Raw genomic sequence first — 24,826 nt, forward strand, 5'->3', positions numbered from 1 at the left:
GTGTGAGGCATTGAACCTGGGACTTTGGAGCTTCAGGCATGAGAGTCTCTTTGCATAACCATTATGCTATCTAACCCCACCCACACTGAACTTTCTTCAAGTGAGCTAATTTGCCAGCCCCACATTATTTTTAATCATTCTAATTTCATCTATGCTTAGTGCAGTTTTCTATCTTTCCTGTTTTACTTCCTGATTCCAGTACATGTGGTGAACAGCTAACTGCATCTTCAGTACAGATGCATATGGTATTACTTTCGTTGGTTTTTCTCTACACTAATTCCATCTACTTAATTACTTTGTGACAGGGTTCTACTTTCCACAATGATTCTTGGCATAAAACCATCTGAAGGAATGTAATGGATTCATTTGGGAGTGCAATAATTTTAAAATGTCTCTCAGATATATGAATTTGAGAGGGAGGTTGAGGTTAAGGCTGGAAATATAAAATAATACAATTAAAATGTAATTAAAGGGGTCAGGGAAGTAGCATAATGCTTATGATGTCTGAACCTCTAAGGTCTCAAATTCAATGCCCTGTATCACCCTCAGCCAAAGCTGAGCAGTGCTCTGGAAAAAAATTGTGTGTGTGTGTGTCTTAAATAATATTAAATAACTTGAATTCTTCTTTTCGGTGTCCCTACTCCTTCAATACATAAGATCACTTAATAGAAAATGATATGCATAAAATACCAGGGTTTTTGTTTTATGGACCTCATGAAAGTGCAACTCCACTACTCCAGGGATAATTAGGTTTTCTTTCCTCTCTTTTTTGTTCTTTTTGCTAGAGAAACAGAGGGAGAGACACCACAGTATTATTCCACTATACATGGCTACCCGCAGTCCCCATGGCCCAGGCTCCTAGGCCCTAAAGCCTTTCCTTTGGTTACATTAGACGCTGTCAACTGTGAAACAGGAAACATTAATGAAGCTAACTGTACCTAGTCATGAAAACGGAAAACATTTTAACCATGAAGATCATGGAAAATTTTCATTTTTATAACAAGACATACACAATAAGACAAAGAGCTAATAATTATTGAACTATTGGTAAGGTTATCCTAACATGATTTTAATGTATTTTCATTTTACATAAAATGGAATATATTTGGTGTTTTCATTTCTATAAAATGTATCATCCCTAAGAAGTAGTACTGATATTTCATTTGATATACAAAAAATGTCAGCATACAGCAAATAGCATTACTATTTGCTAATCTCGTAGATAGTAAGGACATAATGATTTATTATTCAATGTCTAACCATCTCTAAACATGGTTCCTTCTCATCCACCTCCTACAAGTTTATACCTATTTTATAAGACATTCTAAAGCATCTCTTTCTTAATTCAATTCCTTGAAGATTGGATTACTTGCCTATGTAAATTGGTCCCGCTGGAATTTCACCTTTCAGCCCACCTTTTTTTTTCCCCTCCAGGGTTATCACTGGGGCTCAGTGCCTGTACTATCAATCCACTGCTTCTGGCAGCCACTTTTATTTATCTATTTATTTATTTATTTATTAGATAGGACAGAGAGTAACGGAGAGAAGAGACAGAGAGGGAGAAACAAAGAGAGACACCTGCAGACCTGCTTCACTGCTTGTGAAGCGACCCCACTCCAGGTGGGGAGCCAGGGGCTGAACGTGGATACTGACGCGGGTCCTTGGTCTTTGTACCATGTGCACTTAACCCAGTGCGCCACCACCTGGCCCATAGGCCCCACTCTCCACGCTGCTCAGATTTACCTTAAGTGCCACAAGATTCTCTACTGTACAGTTCTTGTCAAGAGAAACAGACTGTCCAATGATTTTTTTGAGCGTCTCCCAATGCCTTGGCTTGAGGCAGGGGTTTCCCAGAGCTATGATAATAGGCAGCTCCTGTTTAAAATCTAGCACTGACTGCTTGAGGTACTTCACCATGTCGTTTTTAGGTAGACCTATGAAGACCAAAGGGCCCACACATGTATGACATGGCCACCACATTGTTAAGACAGAAAAACATTGCAATTTAACGGACAGGAGTTCAACAGTTACAAGTCTCCATTTAGAATAATAAATTTTACCTTCCCAAAACAATCAGTCATGAATTCAAATAAAGAGAAATAGCTGCCAAGACCATTAGGCCTAAGGCCCAAAGCCCAAGTTATTTGAAAAATCTGATACTAGGGGTAAGTTTCCTCAAGATATATAGCAGAGCACTGCTCAGCTCTGGCTTATGGTGGTGCAAGGGATTGAACCTGAGACTTTGGAGCTTCAGGAATGTGACTCTCTTTGCATAACCATTATGCTATCTACCCCCACCCAGTATCTTTTTCTTTCTTTTTTTTTTTTTTTTTTTTACTGAAAAGATAGATACACACATACGTACATATACATTCAAAAGACTGCAATAGGCTTTGGGCTGAAGTTTAAGTTTCTGCTTAGTAAAGAAGACCGTCAAGGGTGTATTGCTATAATTTCCTAAGTAGCTTGACACTAAAATGTAGGAAATATAGGTTTAAAAAAAGTGGCCATAGGAAGCACTGAGTTGTCCTTAGTAACTACTGAGGGATAGGACTCAAACCCTCAGTAACTCAGGGTTCCTCCTCTTGTAGGATTTTTTTTTTAAATTCAGCTTAGAAAATGAGAAGCGGCAGAGAAAATGCCAATGTTGGGAACTAAAAATTGTATCCCCGTACCCTAGAATATCTAGTTTTTGTATAGATGAGGCCTCTTTTACAATGTCAGGTTGAATAACAAAAGTATTTTTCAAAAGAATTGGGTAAATAAGAGGACTAATTTTTTTTTTTACAATATTGTTATGTTTCTCATACAATTTTTTTAAATAATGCAGTAAAGTGTTTCCTGGGGAGGAAATTATAACCTGAAATTATAATAGCTGAGAGATAAAAAGAATTTAAGAAGCAAATAATTCTCTTGCCAGGTGAAACAAAATTTTTCTTTTGAAAAGCATCTAATCTCGGAGAATGCCTGTGCAGGAATGGTTATCACTGCCTTGGAAAAATTTCCAGTGTGAAGATTTGCAAAAGGAAAAAAAAAAATCTCCAAAATGGCCTGTGACTATTTTTCCCACTCTCTGTCAGGCAAGACTTGGGTGAGGAGTCTGTAGCTAGGTCCCTCAGATGAAAATGTCTCTGGCTCAAGGTATAGTCTGAATCATGGCGACAAGCGTGGGGTTCTACCGAGGAAGCCGACTTTAAAAGCACAGAAAATATATTTACTTATCACTTAAGATTTCTAATGTCTTCCCTGCTACTGTAAAGGATTAGCACACTCTTGTAATGTCTTTAGTGATCAGCTCTCAGAACAAGGGCTAAAAACAGAGCCAAACACAGAGGTCATTTCCCCATCTCCCTCTCCCCCCACAGAATCCTTGGTAGGAAAAGACAGTTACCTTTTTCTAGCACAAAGATTATGCTCATCCACTTGGAAACATTTTTCTGTAGTGACTCTATGTCAATCATCTGAAGAGTACTATTCCTCCATTCCCAGAAGAGGACTCCCCACTCTACTTTTGCATCCCATAATATTTTCCGCAAGGTTAGCTCGTAGTCAATATCAGAGATCTCTGAAAGGACTGTCTGCGTGATCTCTTCCAGATTGAGAGGATGCATATGAGAGGGGGAATCTTCTATACACTGCTGGTAGCTTGAATAGACTTTAGCTTTAGCAGACAAATCCGCAGCTTCCTCTGACAGAGTCTGAATCATTTCCATGGCCGTTGAGACGGGAGTACTAACGTTTAACAGGAGAGAAGTTCTTATCTGAAAAATAACAGTAAGGCCTTCAAAGAGATCGTCATGTTCAGAATGCAAACATGTTTCATTGACAGCACTTCCACATGCAAGCTGAATTTCTACAAATTTTAATTTGTGGTCATCACGGTTATTGAGTATTGATTAAGTGTGATTGCTCTTAACCATCATACTTAGGGTATGTTGTGGGCCTCCTCTGTTTCAAGCACTAGAGTGACCAGTGCGTTACCGTACTTACTAAATCCATACAGCTACCCTGAGAGATAGCTAGTATTTTATTTTATTTTTTTACCAATTTTCAAGGCTATTCTGCGGTTACACCTCATTACCATATCATCAAAATTGTTCACTGGAGGTTCTTAGGTTTGACCCCAGGGCAGCCTGACTCCACAGCAAACAAGGAAAGTGGAAGTTATTGGGGGATGAGCAGTGACACACCTTATACAGCCCACATTTTTTTCTTTTAATTTTTATTTATAAAAAAGAAACACTTGACAAAAACCATTGAAGAGGGGTACAACTCCACACAGTTCCCACCACCAGAACTCTGTATCCCCTCCCCTCCCCTGATAGCTTTCCTGTTCTTTATCCCTCTGGGAGTATGGACCCAGGATCATTGTGGGATGCAGAAGGTGGAAGGTCTGGCTTCTGTAATTGCTTCCCCACTGAACATGGGTGTTGACAGGTGGATCCATACTCCCAGCCTGCCTCTCTCCTTCCCTAGTGGGGTGGGGCTCTGGGGAAGTGGGGCTCCAGGACACATTGGTGGGGTTGTCTGTTCAGGGAAGTCTGGTTGGCATCATCTTAGAATCTGGAACCTGATGGCTGAAAAAAGAGTTAACATATCAGCCCACATTCTATCATGAATGAGGACCACGGATCAAGAGCTGGGTCTCTATCTGCGGGGGGAGGGGAAACTTTGCAAGTAGTAAGAAACAGTCAACTTTTTGGACATAAACAAGTCTCATAGGAAAAAAAAACTTATCAAAATACCAATGACGGTTAAACTCGCCAGTGTTCCCAATAACTTTCAAATGAATGTCTCTTATTTTCTCTCCTGTCTTCCTGTTTCTCTCAGTCTTTAAATATCAAATAAAGAAAGATAAAAGGGTGGTCAGGCAGGTGGCACAGCGGATAAAGTATTGGACTCTCAAGCATGAGGTCCTGAGTTCAATCCCCGGCAGCACATGTACCAAAAGATGTCTGGTTCTCTCTCTCCTTCTATCTTTCTCATAAATAAATAAATAAATAGAATACTTTTAAAAAAGATAAAAGGCAAAAATTAGTAAAGTCATCAGCCCCTTGGGATATACCTCACATAGACCTACTTTTTCCAAAATGGAGACCTAGAATCTCACCTGCTATATTCATGCCTTTAGGTTCCAGATTATTAAGCAATTTGTTCTTCTTTATATTTTAATGCTTTTTCAGACACCAATCACAGACGCTACCATGACGCCAACCTGACCTCCCCAGGCAGAGGACCTCACCAATGTGCCCTGGAATCCCATCTTTCCGGTGCCCTGCCCCACTAGGGAAAGATAGAAACAGGCTGGAGCTATGGATCAACCTGCCAATGCCCATGTTCAGCCGAGAAGCAATTACAGAAGCCAGATCTTCCATCTTCCGCACCCCATAATGATTCCGGGCCCATACTCCCAGAGAGATAAAGAGTAGGAAAGCTTCCAGTGGAGGGGATGGGATATGGAACTCTGGTGGTGGGAAATGTGTGGAATCTTACCCCTCTTATCCTATGGTTTTGTCGGTATTTTCAATTTTTAAATTTTTAAACAGACTTAATTAAAAAAAAACATTACAAGAGGGAAAGGAAAGAGAATAAATAAATAAATAAATAAATAAATAAATAAATAAGGCAAACAAGAAGAGGACCGGAATGACTGCTGGAAGTGATGGAATCTTACTAGTGTAAGAATCCTAGTGGCAGAGAAAGAAGCTGAAGTCATTATTCAACCCAGGATCTCTGATTCCACATAATCTCCTAGGTATCAGGCCATCCCGTTCTGAGCCTTTGTTTAGCCATTTGCTGAGCAAGCTTCTCCTGAGTGCCTGCCAGGAATCCCAGGGCCAGACCCCAGAGAGGTAAAGGCAAGGTACCGGTTATGCTGAAGCACGCCAATCACTGTAGGACTAGGGGCACAATTAGCATATGGATGGCATCAGCCTGACTACACAGCATACTCCAGGGAATGTGCGGGACTATAAACAAGGGCCAGGAGCAGCACTTTCTGTTCGGAATACCTCCCTCACTGGCACTCTGCTGCTGGGGTAGCTCCAGCTTGACCCTACGGCTGATGGCTCCACCTTGCCTTGGGTTGCTTAGTTTGCAGACTTCTGACTTCCGCCAGGTCTCTTAACTAGACTTTCGCCAATTCTCTTAGCTAGGCTTTCCTCCTCACTTAATTCACAGTAACTTTTATCAATAAACTTCTCACTTGTTCAAATGGAGCCACATGTTATCTCACACTAAGGTATTGTTACAGAAAAATAGCTGCAGAACAGCTCTGAGTGTTACAGCTCTTGAGTGTTACAGCACCAAGTTGAGTTTCAGCTCCAGGTGCAGCAGATCTAAAGGACCAGTCTGAGGCGGTGACCATGAGGGCAGGGAGATACTTTATTACACCTGCAACACAAAGCCGACTCCAAGCTAGTCCCTGGTCTGATTTGGAAAACCACTTACATACCCTTCAAGCCAGGAATGGCATGCACTGATTGGTTACAAGGTGGTACATTTGATTGGTTACAAGGCGGTACATTTGATTGGCTACAAAGTGCACCAATCAGGTGCGTTCAAGGGCAATGTGCAAACGGATTGGTCACATTATGAATCATCATATAAGACAAAGCATGAGGTGGATTGATTAGTTTCACACCCAGCCTGGGCTGCCAAGATGCAAGCTAATACAAAATGAAACAAACAATTTGGTGGGCTACATTGTGCGAAACAAAATGACTTAACCCCCTTACTTACTTTTCTAGTCCCCTAGGTTTGCTGAAGTGCAGGAATAGCAGACACACCTGTCTATCTATAGTGCAACTGGGGAACATTTTATTACATTATGTCCTACAGGAGCTTAGACCTGACAGAAGGCCCCTACATTTGTGTCAGTGCCCTGGCAGACCTGTGCCCCTGCCAGGAGCAAGGGGAGAAAGAGCAAATCCTCTGCCTTCTTTAGGAGAGACAGGAGTTGACAGACTCCCAAGAGGAGGCACTCTGACTTTGGTCTGATGTCTGAGAAGAGAAGTTGTGTTACTAACAAATACTACTAAATTGTTGCCTTATGACAGATTCAGTGGACCAGGGAGAAAGTAACACATGACCCAGAGATATTTGTGGCTTCTTGGATATAAGTCTCATAGGAAAAAGACCTATCAGAATACCAATGACTAGAATAAGCTCGCCAGTGTGCTTCACGCATTTCAAATGAGGTTGAGTTTAATGTCCTTGGAGGAAAACAAATAATTATAATCTGAGGAATATTATATTTATATACATGTATATATATATATATATCCATCTAAGTGTACAATGTAAATAATTATTTTATAATAACCTTATTAAGATATTCACAATCCATTCAGCTCACAGATTTACAGTGTATGGTCAAATTCTTATTTGTATATTCGCAGAGTAGTATGATCGATACTACACTGTGTGCAAGAAGCCTCAGGAAAAATCTGTGCACTGAGGTCAGAAAGGGACATGAGAAATAGTTACCTGAAGCTGCAGAACTCAGGACCCTGGTAACCAGGCACCCATGTTTCACAAACAGCAGCCTCCCCACGTCACTTTCTAGGACACGGGAAGGAAGCCGCCGGGCACTTACTGCAGTGTGTTGAGGTACAGAGCCACAAACCAAAGGACGACGAAGGACGGACGAGCAGGACTCCGGGGAGTCAGAGTCAGACACAGAGACTGAGAAAGGCCCGGGGGAGTCGGTGGCGTCACCACCACCTCCAGCGGCAGCAGAAACACCACCAGCAGTGCTACCACTACCACCATCACCACCTCCACCAGCAGCAATAACACCACCAGCAGCAGCAGCAGCAGCACCACCACCACCACCACCACCACCAGAAGCGCCAGCAGCAGAAACACCACCACCTCCACCAGAAGCAGTAACACCAACATCACCATCACCTCCACCAGCAGCAATACCACCAGCAGCAGCACCAGCAGCAGAAACACCATAACCATCACCATCAGCAGCACCACTGCCACTATCACCTCCAGCAGCAGCAACACCACCACCACCTCCAGCAGCAGCAACACCGCCACTATCATCACCTCCAGCAGCAGCAAAATCGCCACCATCACCTCCAGCAGCAGCAAAACCTCCACCATCATCACCTCCAGCAGCAGCAAAATTGCCACCATCACCTCTAGCAATAGCAACACCGCCACCATCACCTCCAGCAGCCACAACACCACCACCATCACCTCCAGCAGCAGCAACACCGCCACAATCATCACCTCCAGCAGCCGCAACACTGCCACCATCACCTCTAGCAGCAGCAATACCACCACCATCACCTCCAGCAGCAGCAATACCGCCACCATCACCTCCAGCAGCAGCAGCAGCACTGCCAACATCACCTCCAGCAGCCGCAACACCGCCACTATCACCTCTAGCAGCAGCAACACCGCCACCATCACCTCCAACAGCAGCAGCAGCACCACCAACATCACCTCCAGCAGCAGAAGCACCTCCACCATCATCACCTCCAGCAGCAGTAAAATCGTCACTATCACCTCCAGCAACAGCAACACCGCCACTATCATCACCTCCAGCAGCTGCAACACTGCCACCATCACCTCCAGCAGTCATAACACTGTCACTGTCATGACCAGCAGCAGCAATACCGCCACCATCACCTCCAGCAGCAGCAGCGCCGCGACCATCATCACCTCCAGAAGCAGCAACACCGCCACCATCATCACCTCCAGAAGCAGCAAAATCACCACCATCATCTCCCTCAACAGCAACACTGCCACTATCATCACCTCCAGCAACAGCACCACCACCACCATCACCTCCAGCAGCAGCAACATCGCCACTATCATCACCTCCAGCAGCAACACCACCACCATCACCTCCAGCAGCAGCAACACTGCCACCATCATGACCAGCAGCAGCAACACTGCCACCATCACCTCCAGCAGCAGCAACACTGCCACTATGATCACCTCCAGCAGCAGCAGCAGCAGCAGCAGCAGCAGCACCGCCACCACCACCTCCAGCAGCCACAACACTGCCACCAACACCTCCAGCACCAGCAACACTGCCACTGTCATCACCTCCAGCAGCAGCAACACCGCCACCATCACCTCCAGCAGCAGCAACACTGCCACTATCATCACCACCAGTAGCAACACCGCCACCATCACCTCCAGCAGCAGCAACACCACCACTATCATCACCACCAATAGCAACACCACCACCATCACCTCCAGCAGCCGCAACACCACCACCATCACCTCCATCAGCAGCAGCACCGCCACCATGACCTCCAGCAGCAGCAACACCGCCACCGTCACCTCTAGCAACAGGAACACCGCCACTGTCATCACCTCCAGCAACAGCAACACCGCCACAATCATCACCTCCAGCAGCAGCAACACCGCCACTATCATCACCTCCATCAGCAGCAACACCGCCACCGTCACAACCAGCAGCAGCACCACCACCACCATCATCACCTCTAGCAGCAACACCGCCACCATCACCTCCAGCAGCACCACCACCATCGCCTCCAGAAGCAGCAACACTGCCACTATCATCACCTCCAGCAGCAGCAGCACCACCACCATCACCTCCAGAAGCAGCAACACCGCCACTATCATCACCTCCAGCAGCCGCAACACCACTACCATCACCTCCAGCAGCAGCAACACTGCCACCATCACCTCCAGCAACAGCAACACCGCCACTATCATCACCTCCAGTAGCAACACCGCCACCATCACATCCAGCAGCAGCAGCACCGCCACCATCTCCTCCAGCAGCCGCAACACCGCCACCATCATCTCCAGCAGCAGCACCACCACCATCACCATCACCTCCAGCAGCAGCAACACCACCACTATCACTTCCAGCAGCAGCAACACCGCCACCATCATCACCTCCAGCATCAGCAACACCGCCACCATCATCACCTCCAGCATCAGCAACACCGCCACCATCACCTCCAGCAGCACCACCACCATCGCCTCCAGAAGCAGCAACACTGCCACTATCATCACCTCCAGCAGCAGCAGTACCACCACCATCACCTCCAGAAGCAGCAACACCGCTACTATCATCACCTCCAGCAGCAGCAACACCACTACCATCACCTCCAGCAGCAGCAACACTGCCACCATCACCTCCAGCAACAGCAACACCGCCACTATCATCACCTCCAGTAGCAACACCGCCACCATCACATCCAGCAGCAGCAGCACCGCCACCATCTCCTCCAGCAGCCGCAACACCGCCACCATCATCTCCAGCAGCAGCACCACCACCATCACCATCACCTCCAGCAGCAGCAACACCACCACTATCACTTCCAGCAGCAGCAACACCGCCACCATCATCACCTCCAGCATCAGCAACACCGCCACCATCATCACCTCCAGCATCAGCAACACCGCCACCATCACCTCCAGCAGCACCACCACCATCGCCTCCAGAAGCAGCAACACTGCCACTATCATCACCTCCAGCAGCAGCAGTACCACCACCATCACCTCCAGAAGCAGCAACACCGCTACTATCATCACCTCCAGCAGCAGCAACACCACCACCATCACCTCCAGCAGCAGCAGCACTGCCACCATCACCTCCAGAAGCAGCAACACCGCCACTATCATCACCTCCAGCAGCCGCAACACCACTACCATCACCTCCAGCAGCAGCAACACCCCCACAATCATCACCTCCAGCAGCAGCAACACTGCCACTGTCATCACCTCCAGCAGCAGCAACACTGCCACCATCACCTCCAGCAACAGCAACACCGCCACTATCATCACCTCCAGTAGCAACACCGCCACCATCATATCCAGCAGCAGCAGCACCGCCACCATCTCCTCCAGCAGCCGCAACACCGCCACCATCATCTCCAGCAGCAGCACCACCACCATCACCATCACCTCCAGCAGCAGCAACACCACCACTATCACTTCCAGCAGCAGCAACACCGCCACCATCATCACCTCCAGCATCAGCAACACCGCCACCATCATCACCTCCAGCATCAGCCAACACCGCCACCATCATCTCCAGCACCAGTGGCAGCACCACTATCATCACCTCGCAGCCGCAATATCACCACCATCACCTCCAGCAGCTGCAACTGCCACTGTCATCACCTGCAGCAGCAGCAACACCGCCACTATCACCTCCAGAACCAGTGGCAGCACCACCATCATCACGTCCAGCAGCATCAACACTGCCACCATGACCTCCAGTACCAATGGCAGCGCCACCACCATCACCTCCAGCAGCAGCGGAGGAGGGCACACAGTCAGAGTGTGCATGGCTCCCGGCCCCGAGGAGGGGGCCTCCATTCTGCTGGCCCCTGTGGGCTCAGCTCAGGAGCGACAGCTCCCAGTGGTCCCCGCAGTTCAGATGAACTTTCTCTCTCCTGCTGTTCTGTTGTTTTGGGTTTGGAGATTTTATTATTCAGTGTCCCTTTATTGTGATTTTCCCTATTCTAGATGAAATGACTGTAGAATAAATTCTTTTCACTTGGAGTTCAAAAATAAAGTTTTATCTTGTTCCATATTATTTGTCTGAATAAGGTATAATTCTAACTCCTTGCATTTCATTAAAGCATTAAGTTTGGCTAGTAATATATATTTATATGTATATATATACATATATATATGTAATTTCTTTATTGGGGGATTATTTTTTTATAGACCACAGTAAATAAAGTAGTTCTTTACATGCATAACATTTCCCAGTTTCCCACATAACAATTCAGTCCCCACTAGGTCCTCCTCTGACATCATGTTCCAGGACCTGAACCCTCCCCCACCCCCCACCTCAGAGTCTTACTTTGGTCAATACGTCAACTTCAGTCCAAGTTCTGCTTAGTGTTTTCCCTTCTGATCTTTTTTTTTAACTTCTGCCTGTGAGTGAGATCATCCCAGATTCATCCTTCTGTTTCTGACTGATCTCACTCAACATGATTCATTCAAGCTCCATCCAAGATGGGCTGAAAACAGTGAGAGCATCATTTTTAATAGCTGAGTAGTAGTCCATTGTGTATTGTGTATCCTGGGTTGCTTCCAGGTTCTGGCTATTACACATAGTGCTGCTATGAACACAGGTGTACACAGATCTTTTTGGATGGGTGTGCTGGGTTCCTTAGGATCTATCCCCAGGAGAGGAATTGCAGAATCATAGGGCAGGTCCACTTCTAGCCTTCTGAGGGTTCTCCAGACTGTTCTCCACAGGGGTTGGACCCAGTGACATTCCCACCAGCAGTGCAGGAGGGCTCCCTTGTCCCCACACCCTCTCCAGCATTTGTTGCTGCCATGGCTTGTAATATTCCATATGTCTTAGGAGTGTAAGTTCTCTCCACCTCCCCCTCTTCTCTCTCCTCCCCAGTCTCCGTGTCTCACGCCACTTTGCTAAGACATTCTTTTTCACTACTGTATCTTCCTTCCTCCTTTGTCCCAAATTAGTTACTCATTTAAGTGAGAGTTTATTTCTGAGTTACACTGATCTGGCTTCTGATCAATGAATTTACCCTCAGAGGCTTGGAGAAATACTAATATGGAAGTATTTATTTTCAGCTTTGCTATTTGCTTCTTGTTTTTGAGGGAGAGGCAGGTCTTTTTGCCATTTGTTCTTGTTCTTTGGCTTTCCACTAGTTCTCTTCTGATGTAACTGTTAGGATTCTCTTTCCTGTAAATATGTGTGTCTGTCTTCATCTATTTGCTTCTTCTTTATATTTCTGTGGTGAGGTTTAACATCCCATGCTTGTGTTTCAAGCTGTCCTCCTCTCAAGTTCATTTCAACAGGCCCCACCTTTACTCTCCTGATCAGCCCCCAGTATTTTATGCCTTTTAATCTTGATGAGTTGAGATTTCTCTCTATTTTATACACATCCCTGTGGTATCTGTCTCTTACAAGTCTGGCTTAGTGGAGTTGAGTTTTTATTTTTTAAATTTTCTTTTATTTGTTTATTGGATAGGGACAGCCAGAAATTGAGAGAAAGGGGGAGAGAGAGAGGGAGAGAGACTGAGAGACACCTGCAGCCCTGTTTCACCACTTGTGAAGCTTTCCCCCTGCAGGTGGGGACTGGGGGCTTGAAGCCAGGCTCCTGCGCATTGTAACATATGAGCTCAATCAGGTGCGCCACCACCCAGCCCCCTGGAGCTGAGTTTTTAAACTGCTGCTTGTCGAATTCCTTCCATTTCTGAAACCATTCTGATGCAAATGCTGTTCTTCTAGAAGCTGTCTAATAGGGTATACTTTTAAAGACACAGTGTGCAATTGAAACTAGAAGATGGGGGTGCATCTTATAAAAAGACCCAGGTTCAAGCCCCTGGTCCCCACTTGTGGTGAAGCAGCACTACAAGTGTCTCTTTCTTTGCCTGTCTATCTCCTCCTACTCTCTCAATTTCTCCTCATCCTATCAAATAAAGAGAAAGAAAATAAACAAAGAGGAAAAATGCCCCCAGGAGCAGTGGAGTCATCTTGCAGATTATCGTCACAGTGACAGCCCAGTGGCAGTAAGAAAAAGAAAAAAAGAAACCAACAGAGGATGGGGCAGGCAGGCTTCAGCAGGGGTGGGGGGCTATAATGACCTAGTCTCAGGAAGTTGGTTCCCCCCCCCAAACAATATCACAACATAACAACAACACATTTTATCAGAGAATAGCTGCGCTAGCTGGTAAAGAAAGAGGCATCACCATCTAAAGGCTGGTGATTGCCATGGACAGTGGGAGCAGGAGGACAGGGAGACTCAAGCAGAGACATGGCACTGCACATCGTTGGTGGGCACTAACCTTGCAGCTGCTTAAAAAAAATCCACACAGCAAAATTAAAGAGTCTGTGTGAAACTACTCAGGAATGGAGAGGACTAAGAAGAGGAGTTTGGAACTGCTGTTTGCAGTGGTAGGAGGCTACAGGTTCTTGAGTGAACCACAGTCATCCAGGGGAGCCAGGGAACTAAGTGAACACTACACACCCTGGTGGCGGCATCAGGGAAGCCGACCAAACTTGAAGGTGTCCAGAGAGAACCTGTTGATCAGGGTCAGACGGCTCAGACAAATGTGGCTGTAACCCCATAACAGGGGCCCTTCTTTTAGAAATCAGTCCAGGAAGAACAACAAGTCTGGGACCTCACCCCCTCATTGTCATCCCTTGATGGGTGCTACTCAAGGCCAGTCAGACTCCATAATGCTACATTACTTCTTCAAAACTCTTTCCCACCCCCACACCTCAGTTACAAAGCAGAACCCAGTACCGCCTACTGACTTACAAAAGAAACCAAAATAGATGGGTAATACTAGGAAAAGCCTGCTTCTGCTAAACCAAGATGACAAAAACTTAATAATGCAGATCCTGCAGAGCTATCAGAGAAAGAATTTAGGGAAAACATGGTCGGCAAATTTGAAGAAATGCAAAGCTCCCAATTTAATATGGAGAAACTAATTAAGAAAGAAATTCAAGATTCACTTAAGAGCATGGAAAACTTGAAGGACACTGAATGTATTCCAGTCTCAAACAGCTGGTCAAGGAAGTAGAAGACAGAACATGAGAAATAGAAGACAAATTGGCCAGTCTTTGACTTCAAAGCAGAAGGAGAAAAAAGCTCTAGGAAAAAGGAAGCAAGTCTTCAAGAGATTAAAGATTCCATTAAAAAAGCAAATATCAGAATCATAGGGGCCTCAGAGAGAGAGAGAGAAGAGAAAGAAGGGGGCAGAAACATTATTCAAAGAAACAACAGTGGAAACTATTCCAAGTCTGGGATATAGGCAGGATGTAAATGTTCAGGAATCAGAGAGAACTCACAAATTCCTAAACCCAAATAAAGCTACACCAAGACACATCAAATCAAACATCAAGGACAAAGAAAAAATTTGCAAATTGCCAGGGAAAAGAAATTGACTTGTACGCAGCTATTATGAACAATGAACCTACCTTCTCTGACCCATCTTGGATGGAGCTAAAAGGAATTATGTTAACTGAAGTAAGTCAGAAAGATAAAGATGAGCATGGGATGATCCCACTCATAAACAGAAGTTGAGAAAGAATAACAGAAAGTGAAACTCAAAACAGGATTTGACTAAATTTGGAGTAGGGCACCAAAATAAAAACCCTGGGTTGAGGGTGAGGATGGATGTTCAGCTTCACGGGGTGCGGGGGGGGGGGGGGAGGGAGGAGTGATGGGATGGGACACAGTCTTTTGGTGGTGGGACTGGTGTTTATGTACACTATTCATCTGTAGTCATATAAATCACTATTTAACTAATATGAGAGGGGGAAAACTGATTGAATGTCTCAAACTTTTTAAAGCACAGACTGAGTCTTTTTAATACATAGGCTGAGTCTTTGCTATGTTGACTCTCTTCTCTCTTAAAAGCTTAGACCAGGGAGAACAGAAGCAACTGGTGGCACAGCTATATACAAATAATGTCAAAGGACATAAATTATGGTGATGTTGTATATGATACAGAAAATCCTAACAAAGGGATATTTCAAAGTTAACCCAACTGCCAAATAATGTGATTACAGCAGTAACTATCTATTGTCTTCTTAAACCCTAAGACAGCAGGAACCTTCCGCTTCCTCTGTAGAGCCTTTATTTCCCCCAGTCCTGGATCCTCTAGGGTGAGGCTCATTTTCCTGCAAGCTTCACTCAATTCATACCAAATGATATTGCATCCGCTGATCCCAACCTAATCAACGCAATGAGTACCACCTCAGCATGCTTCACTTCAGACAGTGTCCAGAGATGTCAGGCGTGGAATGGCAACCCTTCACCCTCATTACTCAGGTGAGACCTTTCCTTTCACAGTATTCTCTAATTCCATTCCAGGAGGTGTTGCTGAGGAGTTATTCTGATGCAGTCTCCGCCCCCAGGTTTTACTACGCCCTGCGAAACCCTAGCATTGCCCCCTTCAACCAATCCTGGCCCTACACGTCACGCCGCGCAAAACCCTAGCATTGCCCCCTTCAACCAATCCTGGCCCTACACGTCACGCCGCGCAAAACCCTAGCATTGCCCCCTTCAACCAATCCTGGCCCTACACATCATGCCGCGCGAAACTCTAGCATTGCCCCCTTCAACCAATCCTGGCCCTACACGTCACCTCTGGTTGTCGCCCAATAAAAAGCCCCCTCACCCCCCCTCTCTCTGGGCTCTCAGCTCTCCCTCTCTGAGGTCTCGCTCCCTGCTCTCCCCCCCCCCGTGGTCGGCCATTGCTGGCTGGCTCCACGTGGTCTGAACCAAACCCCCCCCATCCTATAATAAAGATTTGTGTACCCCTATGCTCTGGACGTCCGCTCTCTTCTCCGCGGTGCAGCCCGACACCAGACCACCTCAACAACATCTGGTGCCCATCGTGTCCCGTACCCAAACCACGCCCGTCCTGAGGTCTCCGAAACTGCCCAGACACAGGTAAGTGGCATCCGCCCACTTCTGTGGCCCTGCGTTTCCCTCCACCATGGGAAATTTCTCGTTTTATGAGGAGGTGTCCCAGTCATTATCTCTTGACCTGGGACAGATTCGCGCTGTCATAAACGGTTTAATTTTTGCTACCCCTTGGATTTAACTGTGGTCGCCACTTTCAAGATATGTAAAACGTGGTATGCCATAAGGATAAGTGACCTTGAGGCTGAGGTACGAGAGTTAAATCACATGTGCTTAAGACTTAGACGTCCTAAGCGATCAGCGGCTAAACCCAAGAATTCCATTCCCACAGACACGCACACGTGTTCGGACGCTCCTCCTCTGACCCCGCCCCCTTCCGCCCCAGTTTCAGCTCCGCCTGAGGTTTCTGCGTCCCTGACCCCACCCCCGGCCCCTGCCTCCCCGGTTTCAGCTCCGCCTGCAGCTTCCTTGTTCCTGACCCCGCCCCCAGCCCCTGCCGCCCCAGTTTCAGCTCTGCCTGCAGCTTCTGCATTCCTGTCCCCACCCCAGGCCCCTGCCGCCCTGGTTTCAGCTCCGCCCCCGGCCCCTGCCGTCGCGGTTTCAGCTCTGCCTGAGGCTTCCTCGTCCCTGACCCCGCCCCCTGCTGATACATCACCATTAAGGGACCTAGTGGCTGAGATACGAGAGCTAAAGGGTATTTTTTCAGCATTTAAGGATTTTAAACCATGTGCAGTCCACCCCGGGAGCTCCATCCCCGTAGATATGCGTTTAGTCTCCCCTGCAGCCACCACAGCAGTTTCTACGGCACTTTCCACTTCTGTAGCTCCCTCTCCCGCGCCATCGGACCAAATCCACACATTCCTGGTAAACGTGGCCCCTTCTAAACAAAACCCTCAGCCGTGGCAGCTATATTCCTCTAAAAATTTGGAACACTCAGACAAGCAGTCAGGGAGGACGGAATGCATTCTCCATGGACCAAGTCCGTCCTGAGGAGTTTTTACCAACATTTAAATACACCACAAGACTGGAAAGATCTGGCTTGTGCTGCACTCCCAGACCCAGTCTATCTTCAATGGCAGGCATGCTTCCGTGATGAGTGCTCTAGACAATAGCAGGAAAATAGTAACAAACAGGTAGAATGGAATTCTGATGCTTTGTTTGGAGCAGGAGCTTATGAATCTGGAGCTCAGCAGGCAGAAGCCAGGTTTCCAACCGGTTATTTTGAACAGGTACGCATCTGTGTAACACAAGCATGGGAAAGGGTGACCACACCTGATGTAGATCCGTCAGCTCCCATTAACTCTTTTCACCAAGGCTCTGATGATTCATTGGCGAGCTTCATCTCAAGGGTGAAGAGAAGCTTAGAGAGAAAGGTTTATAATCCTGATGTCCGCAAACTACTCCTGCGCTCTATTGTCTGGGAAGGCATGACACCACAATTCCGTCAGGTATGCCTTAATCTTAAACACCTACACCCAGATAATTGGATTCTAGCGACACAGGAACTTACATCAGGCAATTATGGGGCACCCGCTACGACACAGGTCTATGCAGTTGCCCCACGTAAGCAAAACGGGGCCTGCTTTCAGTGTGGTCGCCAAGGACATTGGCGTAACCAATGTCCTGATAAGTTGCAACCACGCCTCCAGTCAGGGAAACCACGCCTCCAGCCAGAGCAACCCCGCTTTCAGTCAGGGAGCCAGAGACCACGTACTGTTTGTCCAAAATGTTGTAAGGGGTTTCATTGGAAGAGAGATTGTTGGTCCCAATTTCATAAAGATGGTTCGCCCCTGAATGGTACAAATTCGGGGCATGAGATATTGTGGACCACTCCTGTTTTAGAACGGGGCCACCCTTCTATGACAGTAAAGATTGGCAATATTCCTTTTAAATTTTTGATTGACACGGGGGCAGAAAAGACGATTTTAAGGCAAGAAGAGGTTCCCCAAGATTGGGAACTTATCCCTGGACCCAGTTTACATGGAATAGGAGGGATGACGAGAGCATTTTGCACACGAGACTCGCTCATGTGGGAAGACCCAGAAGGTTCTACCAGACACTTCCGCCCTTTGGTAGCTAATATTAGCACCAACTTACTGGGCAGGGATCTTCTGGAATGTCTTGATGTTAGGATATGCACAGACGCCTCTGCAGAGCGTAAAACTCATTCCCGCGATACCAGGTCTATTCAGCACCCCCAATACTAAATGCCACTGTTCGTAGCCAAACACCCCGCTTAAGCTGGCTTTCTAATGAGCCTGTCTGGGTGGAACAGTGGCCTTTACCTAGGGATAAGCTAAAATTTTTAAAAGAGCTCGTCTGAGAGCAGTTGTCCTTGGGACACATTCGTCATTCTCGAAGCCCATGGAATACTCCTGTCTTTGTGATTTAAAAGTGCTCAGGAAAATGGCGCCTCCTTCAAGATCTCCATACAGTAAATAAAACCATCCCCCCAAAGGGGTTTGCCTCTTGCTTCTGCAATTCCCACGGGAATTCCAATCATAGCTATTGATATACAAGATTGTTTTTTCTCTATCCCCTTGCATCCGCGAGATTGTAAATGTTTTGCCTTCTCTGTTCTATTAATAACGCCAGCCCTGCTGATAGATTTGAATGGGTGGTGCTGCCCCAGGGTATGGTCAATAGTCCTACAATTTGTCAGGAGGCTGTTAAATCTGCCCTTGTCCCATATATTCATAAGGGCCTTAATATTTTTCATTATACAGATGATATTTTAATATGGGGAAAATCAGATACAGATCTCTATGCCTTACGTGATTTTCTCATTCCTGCATTAAAGAAAAGCAGCCTTAATGTAGCCCCTGAGAAGATACAGCTAATCCTTCCAATATCCTTCCTAGGTTCAGAGATTTCTCTAACGCAAATTCGTCCCTTAAAACCTAATGTTACCTTCCCTTCTAACCTTACTCTTGCTTCTTTACAAAGTTTTCTAGGAAATTTAAATTGGCTTAGGCAGTATCTCTATCTGCCCACAAGCTGCCTCCAACCACTGTTTGACCTGTTGAAAGGAAACAAACAGCCCTCTTCAAAACGTAAGTTAACTCCTGAGGCCTCCTTGGCACTGGAAAGGGTTAACCAGGCCCTCCAGGACATGCACCTTGTTCGATTCTCCCCCTCCTCTCCGGTAAACCTTCTAATCTTCAACTCCACCCCCACAGTAGTAGGGGCACTGTGGCAAGACCATGGGGTTCTTGAATGGCTTCACACGCCAGTAGGAGGAGCTCCAAGACTCCTCACTGAGATAGATGCATTAGCATTCATGGTTTGCCAAGGGAGAAATAGATCTGTGCAGGTCTTAGGGAAAGAACCGGATTTAATCATTCTGCCCTTTTCTCTCACAGATACAGAGTGGCTTATATGCCATCATTCCCGCTTTGCCATAAGCTTCGTGGGGTTTCCAGGACAAATAGATAACCATTTTCCTTCTAATAAATTGATAGCTTCTTTACCTCTTCTGCCTCTACTAGCACCTAAACTTTTCTCTCGGGATCCCATTCCCTCTGCTCCTACAATCTTTACTGATGGCAGAAAAAGGGGAGCTGCTGCCCTTATATATTACCCAGACAAACAATCTCCTAAACCTCTCTTTGCTGAGCTTCCTGATAATTCCCCTCAGTACAAAGAACTTTATGCTGTTTTTCTTGCACTAAAAGCTGTACCAGAATCCTTCAACCTTTTTCTGACAGTGTGTATACTGTTAACTTACTTCCATGGCTTTCTCGTTCTTATGTGAAAATTGATGACAACCCACTTTCCCCTCTCTTGATTCAAATCGCCTCTATGCTCTGTTCTCGAACCCAACCACTGTATATTCAACACCTTCGTTCCCACAGCCCTCTTCCTGGTTCCCTGTCTGAAGGGAATGCCGCAGTTGACCATCTTGCCTCCACAGGAACTTTCCCAGTCTCTGTCTCTGATCCTGCTAATTTTCATTCTCTAACCCATGTTAATCTTAAAGGCCTTCGAGCTCGATTCCCTGATGTTCCTGTACCACAGTTAAAACATATCCTCGCTACATGCTCTTCTTGTGCAAGTCTCATAAAGACACCTGCTATCCAGACCCTTGGGGTTAACCCCCGAGGTTTAAAAGCTAATGCTATTTGGTAAATTGATGTCACCCACATACCAAACTTTGGCAAACAAAAATATGTGTTTGTCTCAATTGATACCTTTTCTAAATTTATGTGGGCTACAGCTCAGACAGGAGAAAGTGCTAAAAAGCTTGTAACCCATATGCTCTCTTGTTTTGCCATTATGTGGGTCCCATTATTTTTGAAAACAGACAATGCACATATGTTTACAAGCAAACAATTTAAAGATTTTTGTTCCCTCTGGAATATCACTCATACCACAGGCATTCCCTACAATCCACAGGGATTGTCGAGAGGGCCCATCAAACTCTGAAGGCTCAACTAAATAAAGATAAAGGAGGAACATATCCCCCCAATATCCAGCTAGCAAAAGCCTTAACTATGTTAAATCTCTTTAATATTTACAATAACTCGGCCTTACCCCCTATTATTCTTCACTGGCAAACACCATCTACCCTCCCATCTATTAAGGTCAAATGGAGAGACCCACTCGATAAAATTTGGAAAGGTCCTGACCCATTATTGACCATGGGAAGGGGTTTCACATGCATTTTCCCTCAAAATTTCTCTAAACCTGTCTAGGTTCCTGCCCGCCATGTCCGACAATACCCGTAGGATGGCGCTGTTATTCCTGAAGAACAAGAAATACTACAAGAGAACCAGATGCAGGATACATCCCAGGACCCGTAATACGACATGGCAGAACCTGCAAAATCTGGCTCACAGAGACCTCTCTGCTACCCTTTCCCTGTATGTCTTATGTTATAACTGGCCAGTTGTTTTTGTGAGTGTGTTGAATGACAATTTTTTTTTTTGCATGACCCATCTGCTTGGAGTACTCTAAAAGGTAATTGGCTTTATATAAAAATGCTGGACGCAGCCAAAGTTTCTGGAGATGTCCAGAAACATTCCAAATTTTTTTTCTTTCTCCCTCTTTTGAATTTTATATATAGTTTTGGTATATATGTAAGTGTTTAGTCTTAAACTGTGTGACTAATGACGGATTTAAATTTGTTTTTAAATAATGTGTTTTTATAACAAAAGTTCTTTTTCCTCCAGTTTGTTATAACTAAATGTTTATGGGTATGTCTCAAGTTTGGTAACACTAACTTAACGGTCAAAAGTGTAACCCTACAGCTACACTTTTACCAGACAAGGTAAAAATTAATTTGTTAAGGTAACTTACTATTTAGGCAAAAGTCTAAATGTTCAACCTGACTATTCATTCCCAAAACTAAATTATATAAATTTTATATACAGGACACCTTTGAAGGGCCCCCAAAGGTGCCCTGTAAACTATCTTGTGGAAATTAATCCACAACAGATCTGGCATCAATCTGGCCCTGTAAACGTTAAAATCATTGTCACGAATATGCGTTAACTTTCTAAGCAATCTGAGTCTGTTTAAAATACATATTTTAGCTAAAATTGGTCTCAAGATCCTGTGGTAGAGGCTGCTACAGGAGGTCACATTAGATGACCTTTAAATAAAATCATAAAGAGATTCTAAACCAATTATAATCATCGAGGTATCAACTATAACAAACCTATAACTTGTTACAAGTTCAAATTAACCACGAGAAGCAGATTGTTTGTGTTTCTTTCACAGGAATCCCGGAAAAACCATCTGAACCCCTGCACACCCTGACATCACCCACTAGATGGCACGACTACCATGGCACACCCCCCGAAACCCTAGATGTCACTCAATGCGATCTGAAGAACCTGATACACAGACTCCAAGGACAGAACTTTCTTCATGCCTGGTTACCGTTCCTGCTTCTGACCTGCTTGTCACGTGTTGGCAGTTCCAGCTGGCTATCTACAGAAAAGCAACATTCCAGCGGCTGACCTCCCTCATGCAGCATTGCATCCCCTGCCAATTCTTCCCCTAGCCATCTACTTCAGACTGAGACTTGTATCGGACTTTCTGACATACCCTATATACATTTTACACAATTTTGAAGCAGCTTATTTCCCTTCACGCTGCTGGTTTTTCATAGACTGATCCTGAGTAATTCATAGACTTTACAGACTATTGCCTTGAGGACTATACAATGCCAAATAGCCCCTCTGTTTGGTGGTTCACGCCTCCCGCCTCCCCCTCATTATGTACCCTCGCCCCTTTCCCCACCCAAGCAGGGAATGTTCCTTTACACACCAATCCTTCCCTTCACACCACACTGGCTTTTACTACTCCCCTACTTGTCCCTTCCTATTTTGTTATATCATTTAGGCTTATGCCCAAAAGGTTTCTGCCCCATGATAGTCTTTTACAGACTTTGTACATCTTATGCAAATACTAGATAGAAAGATAGAAAAGATGTAGAGATATTGTGGAGAGATGGTTGAGCAGGCTGCGCTTAAACCTATGAGTCTCTCCAGGTAAGTCTTTCTCTCTAAAGAGGGGTTGAGCACAGGAGGACGCATAAATCTCACAAGGTTCGCAGCCATTTAAGCCTTCCATCCTCCACAGAAAGTCCTACATCTTCCCACCTGAGCATGGCATTCCTCTAAAACATTTAAGCCTGCTCCATTCCATTTTTCTTTACTGTGTCCATTTAGATATAAAGGGATAGGAGGAGATGTTGCTGAGGAGTTATTCTGATGCAGTCTCCGCCCCCAGGTTTTACTACGCCCTGCGAAACCCTAGCATTGCCCCCTTCAACCAATCCTGGCCCTACACGTCACGCTGTGCGAAACCCTAGCATTGCCCCCTTCAACCAATCCTGGCCCTACATGTCACGCCGTGCGAAACCCTAGCATTGCCCCCTTCAACCAATCCTGGCCCTACACGTCACCTCTGGTTGTCGCCCAATAAAAAGCTCCCTCACCCCCCCCTCTCTGGGCTCTCAGCTCTCCCTCTCTGAGGTCTCGCTCCCTGCTCTCCCCCCCCGTGGTCGGCCATTGCTGGCTGGCTCCACGTGGTCTGAACCAAACCCCCCCATTCTATAATAAAGATTTGTGTACCCCTTTGCTCTGGACGTCCACTCTCTTCTCCACGGTGCAGCCCGACACCAGACCACCTCAACAACAAGGAGGTTCACTTCCTAACAAAGTCCCAAAACCTAGATATAGACCAGGTCCCGTGAGATACAGCATAGGTTCACATGTATCCATAAATTAGGGCAAAATATATACCTGAAAGCAAAAATACACAATAGTCTGTAGTGAGTCACTATAAAGTTCATAATGAAATAGTGTCTACTTAGACTTAGATACCCTCCTTACCTACTTCCTATTACAGTTCTCTCACTCACTCCAAAACTAACCTTATCAAAGCAAGGACTGCAAAAGCTGAATAAGAGCAAAAGACTGGCATACTTTAACAATGACTCTTTAGTCACTATCAGGCCACCCCATCAGCTAGGGCCCTAATTGGGGAGTCCTGTGATTCCCAAACAGACATGACGGGCCTAGACCTCGAATAAATCCCTCTCCATTGTTATCGGTCATTTCTACCAGGAACAACACAACAGACCCCTTTGTGGGCCCCCATAGGACCTTGCCCTCAACTTGGGTCAACAATGGTAGAGAATGTCCCATCCTCCGAAGGGAGGATGGACAACATACTCTATGCTACACCTGAAGAAGATGGGTCGATATTGGGGCAGCCTGGAAAGTTCCTTCTCATGACCACAGAATGTGAGCTCAGATCTAGAGGGATGCAGAGGTCACATAGGCTCCTAAGCTGATTATGGGCCCCAGGTCACATCAAATCAATGGGGTTTACAGTCAACAATATTTATACACCTTTCCCATATTAGGAAGCTACTCTCTTCCCTGATCCAGCTTTCTGGTCCCTTTTCCAACCATGACATCATATCCCCAGACAATAACTTGGATCCACCTGCATATCAGATTTCAGGCTCAGGGAAAAAAAAAAAAAACTAATACAGCCATAGGCCCTTTGGAATATGCCTACTAGCTATCTACAAAATGGAGGACCTCCCCCCCACCCCCAAATTTTCATCTGCACTATTCCAGCCTTTAGGTCCATGATTGGTCAACAATTTGTTTGGCTTTATATGTTAACTCTCTTTTCAACCACCAGGTTCCAGATGCTAGCATGATGTTGACCATACTTCCCTGGACAGACAACCCCACCAATGTGTCCTGGAGCTCCACTTCCCCAGAGCCCTTCCCCACTAGGGCAAGAGAGGGACAGGCTAGGAGTATGGATTGACCTGTAAATGCCCATGTTCAGCGGGGAAGCAATTGCAGAAGCCAGACCTTCAACCTTCTGCATCCCATAATGACCTTGGGTCCATACTCCCAGAGGGTTAAAGAATAGGAAAGCTATCAGGCGAGAATAGGAAAGCTATCAGGGGAGAATAGGAAAGC

At 45.9% G+C, this 24,826-nt stretch overlaps 1 protein-coding gene across 5 annotated transcripts in view; it reads right to left on the bottom strand.

Moving 5' to 3' along the window:
* DNAH14 (dynein axonemal heavy chain 14) overlaps positions 1–24,826 on the bottom strand; it is a 283,313-nt gene that overhangs the window by 209,869 nt on the left and 48,618 nt on the right. For all 5 annotated transcript variants that reach the window (XM_060192438.1, XM_060192437.1, XM_060192440.1 and 2 more), the window contains 2 exons: positions 3,392–3,761; positions 1,744–1,934 (listed from right to left, as the gene is read on the bottom strand). In XM_060192438.1, the coding sequence (XP_060048421.1) occupies positions 1,744–1,934; positions 3,392–3,761 (561 nt within the window). The remainder of the gene's footprint in view (positions 1–1,743; positions 1,935–3,391; positions 3,762–24,826) is intronic.

This window comes from Erinaceus europaeus, chromosome 6, assembly GCF_950295315.1.
Source record: "Erinaceus europaeus chromosome 6, mEriEur2.1, whole genome shotgun sequence".
Lineage (NCBI taxonomy): Eukaryota > Metazoa > Chordata > Mammalia > Eulipotyphla > Erinaceidae > Erinaceus > Erinaceus europaeus.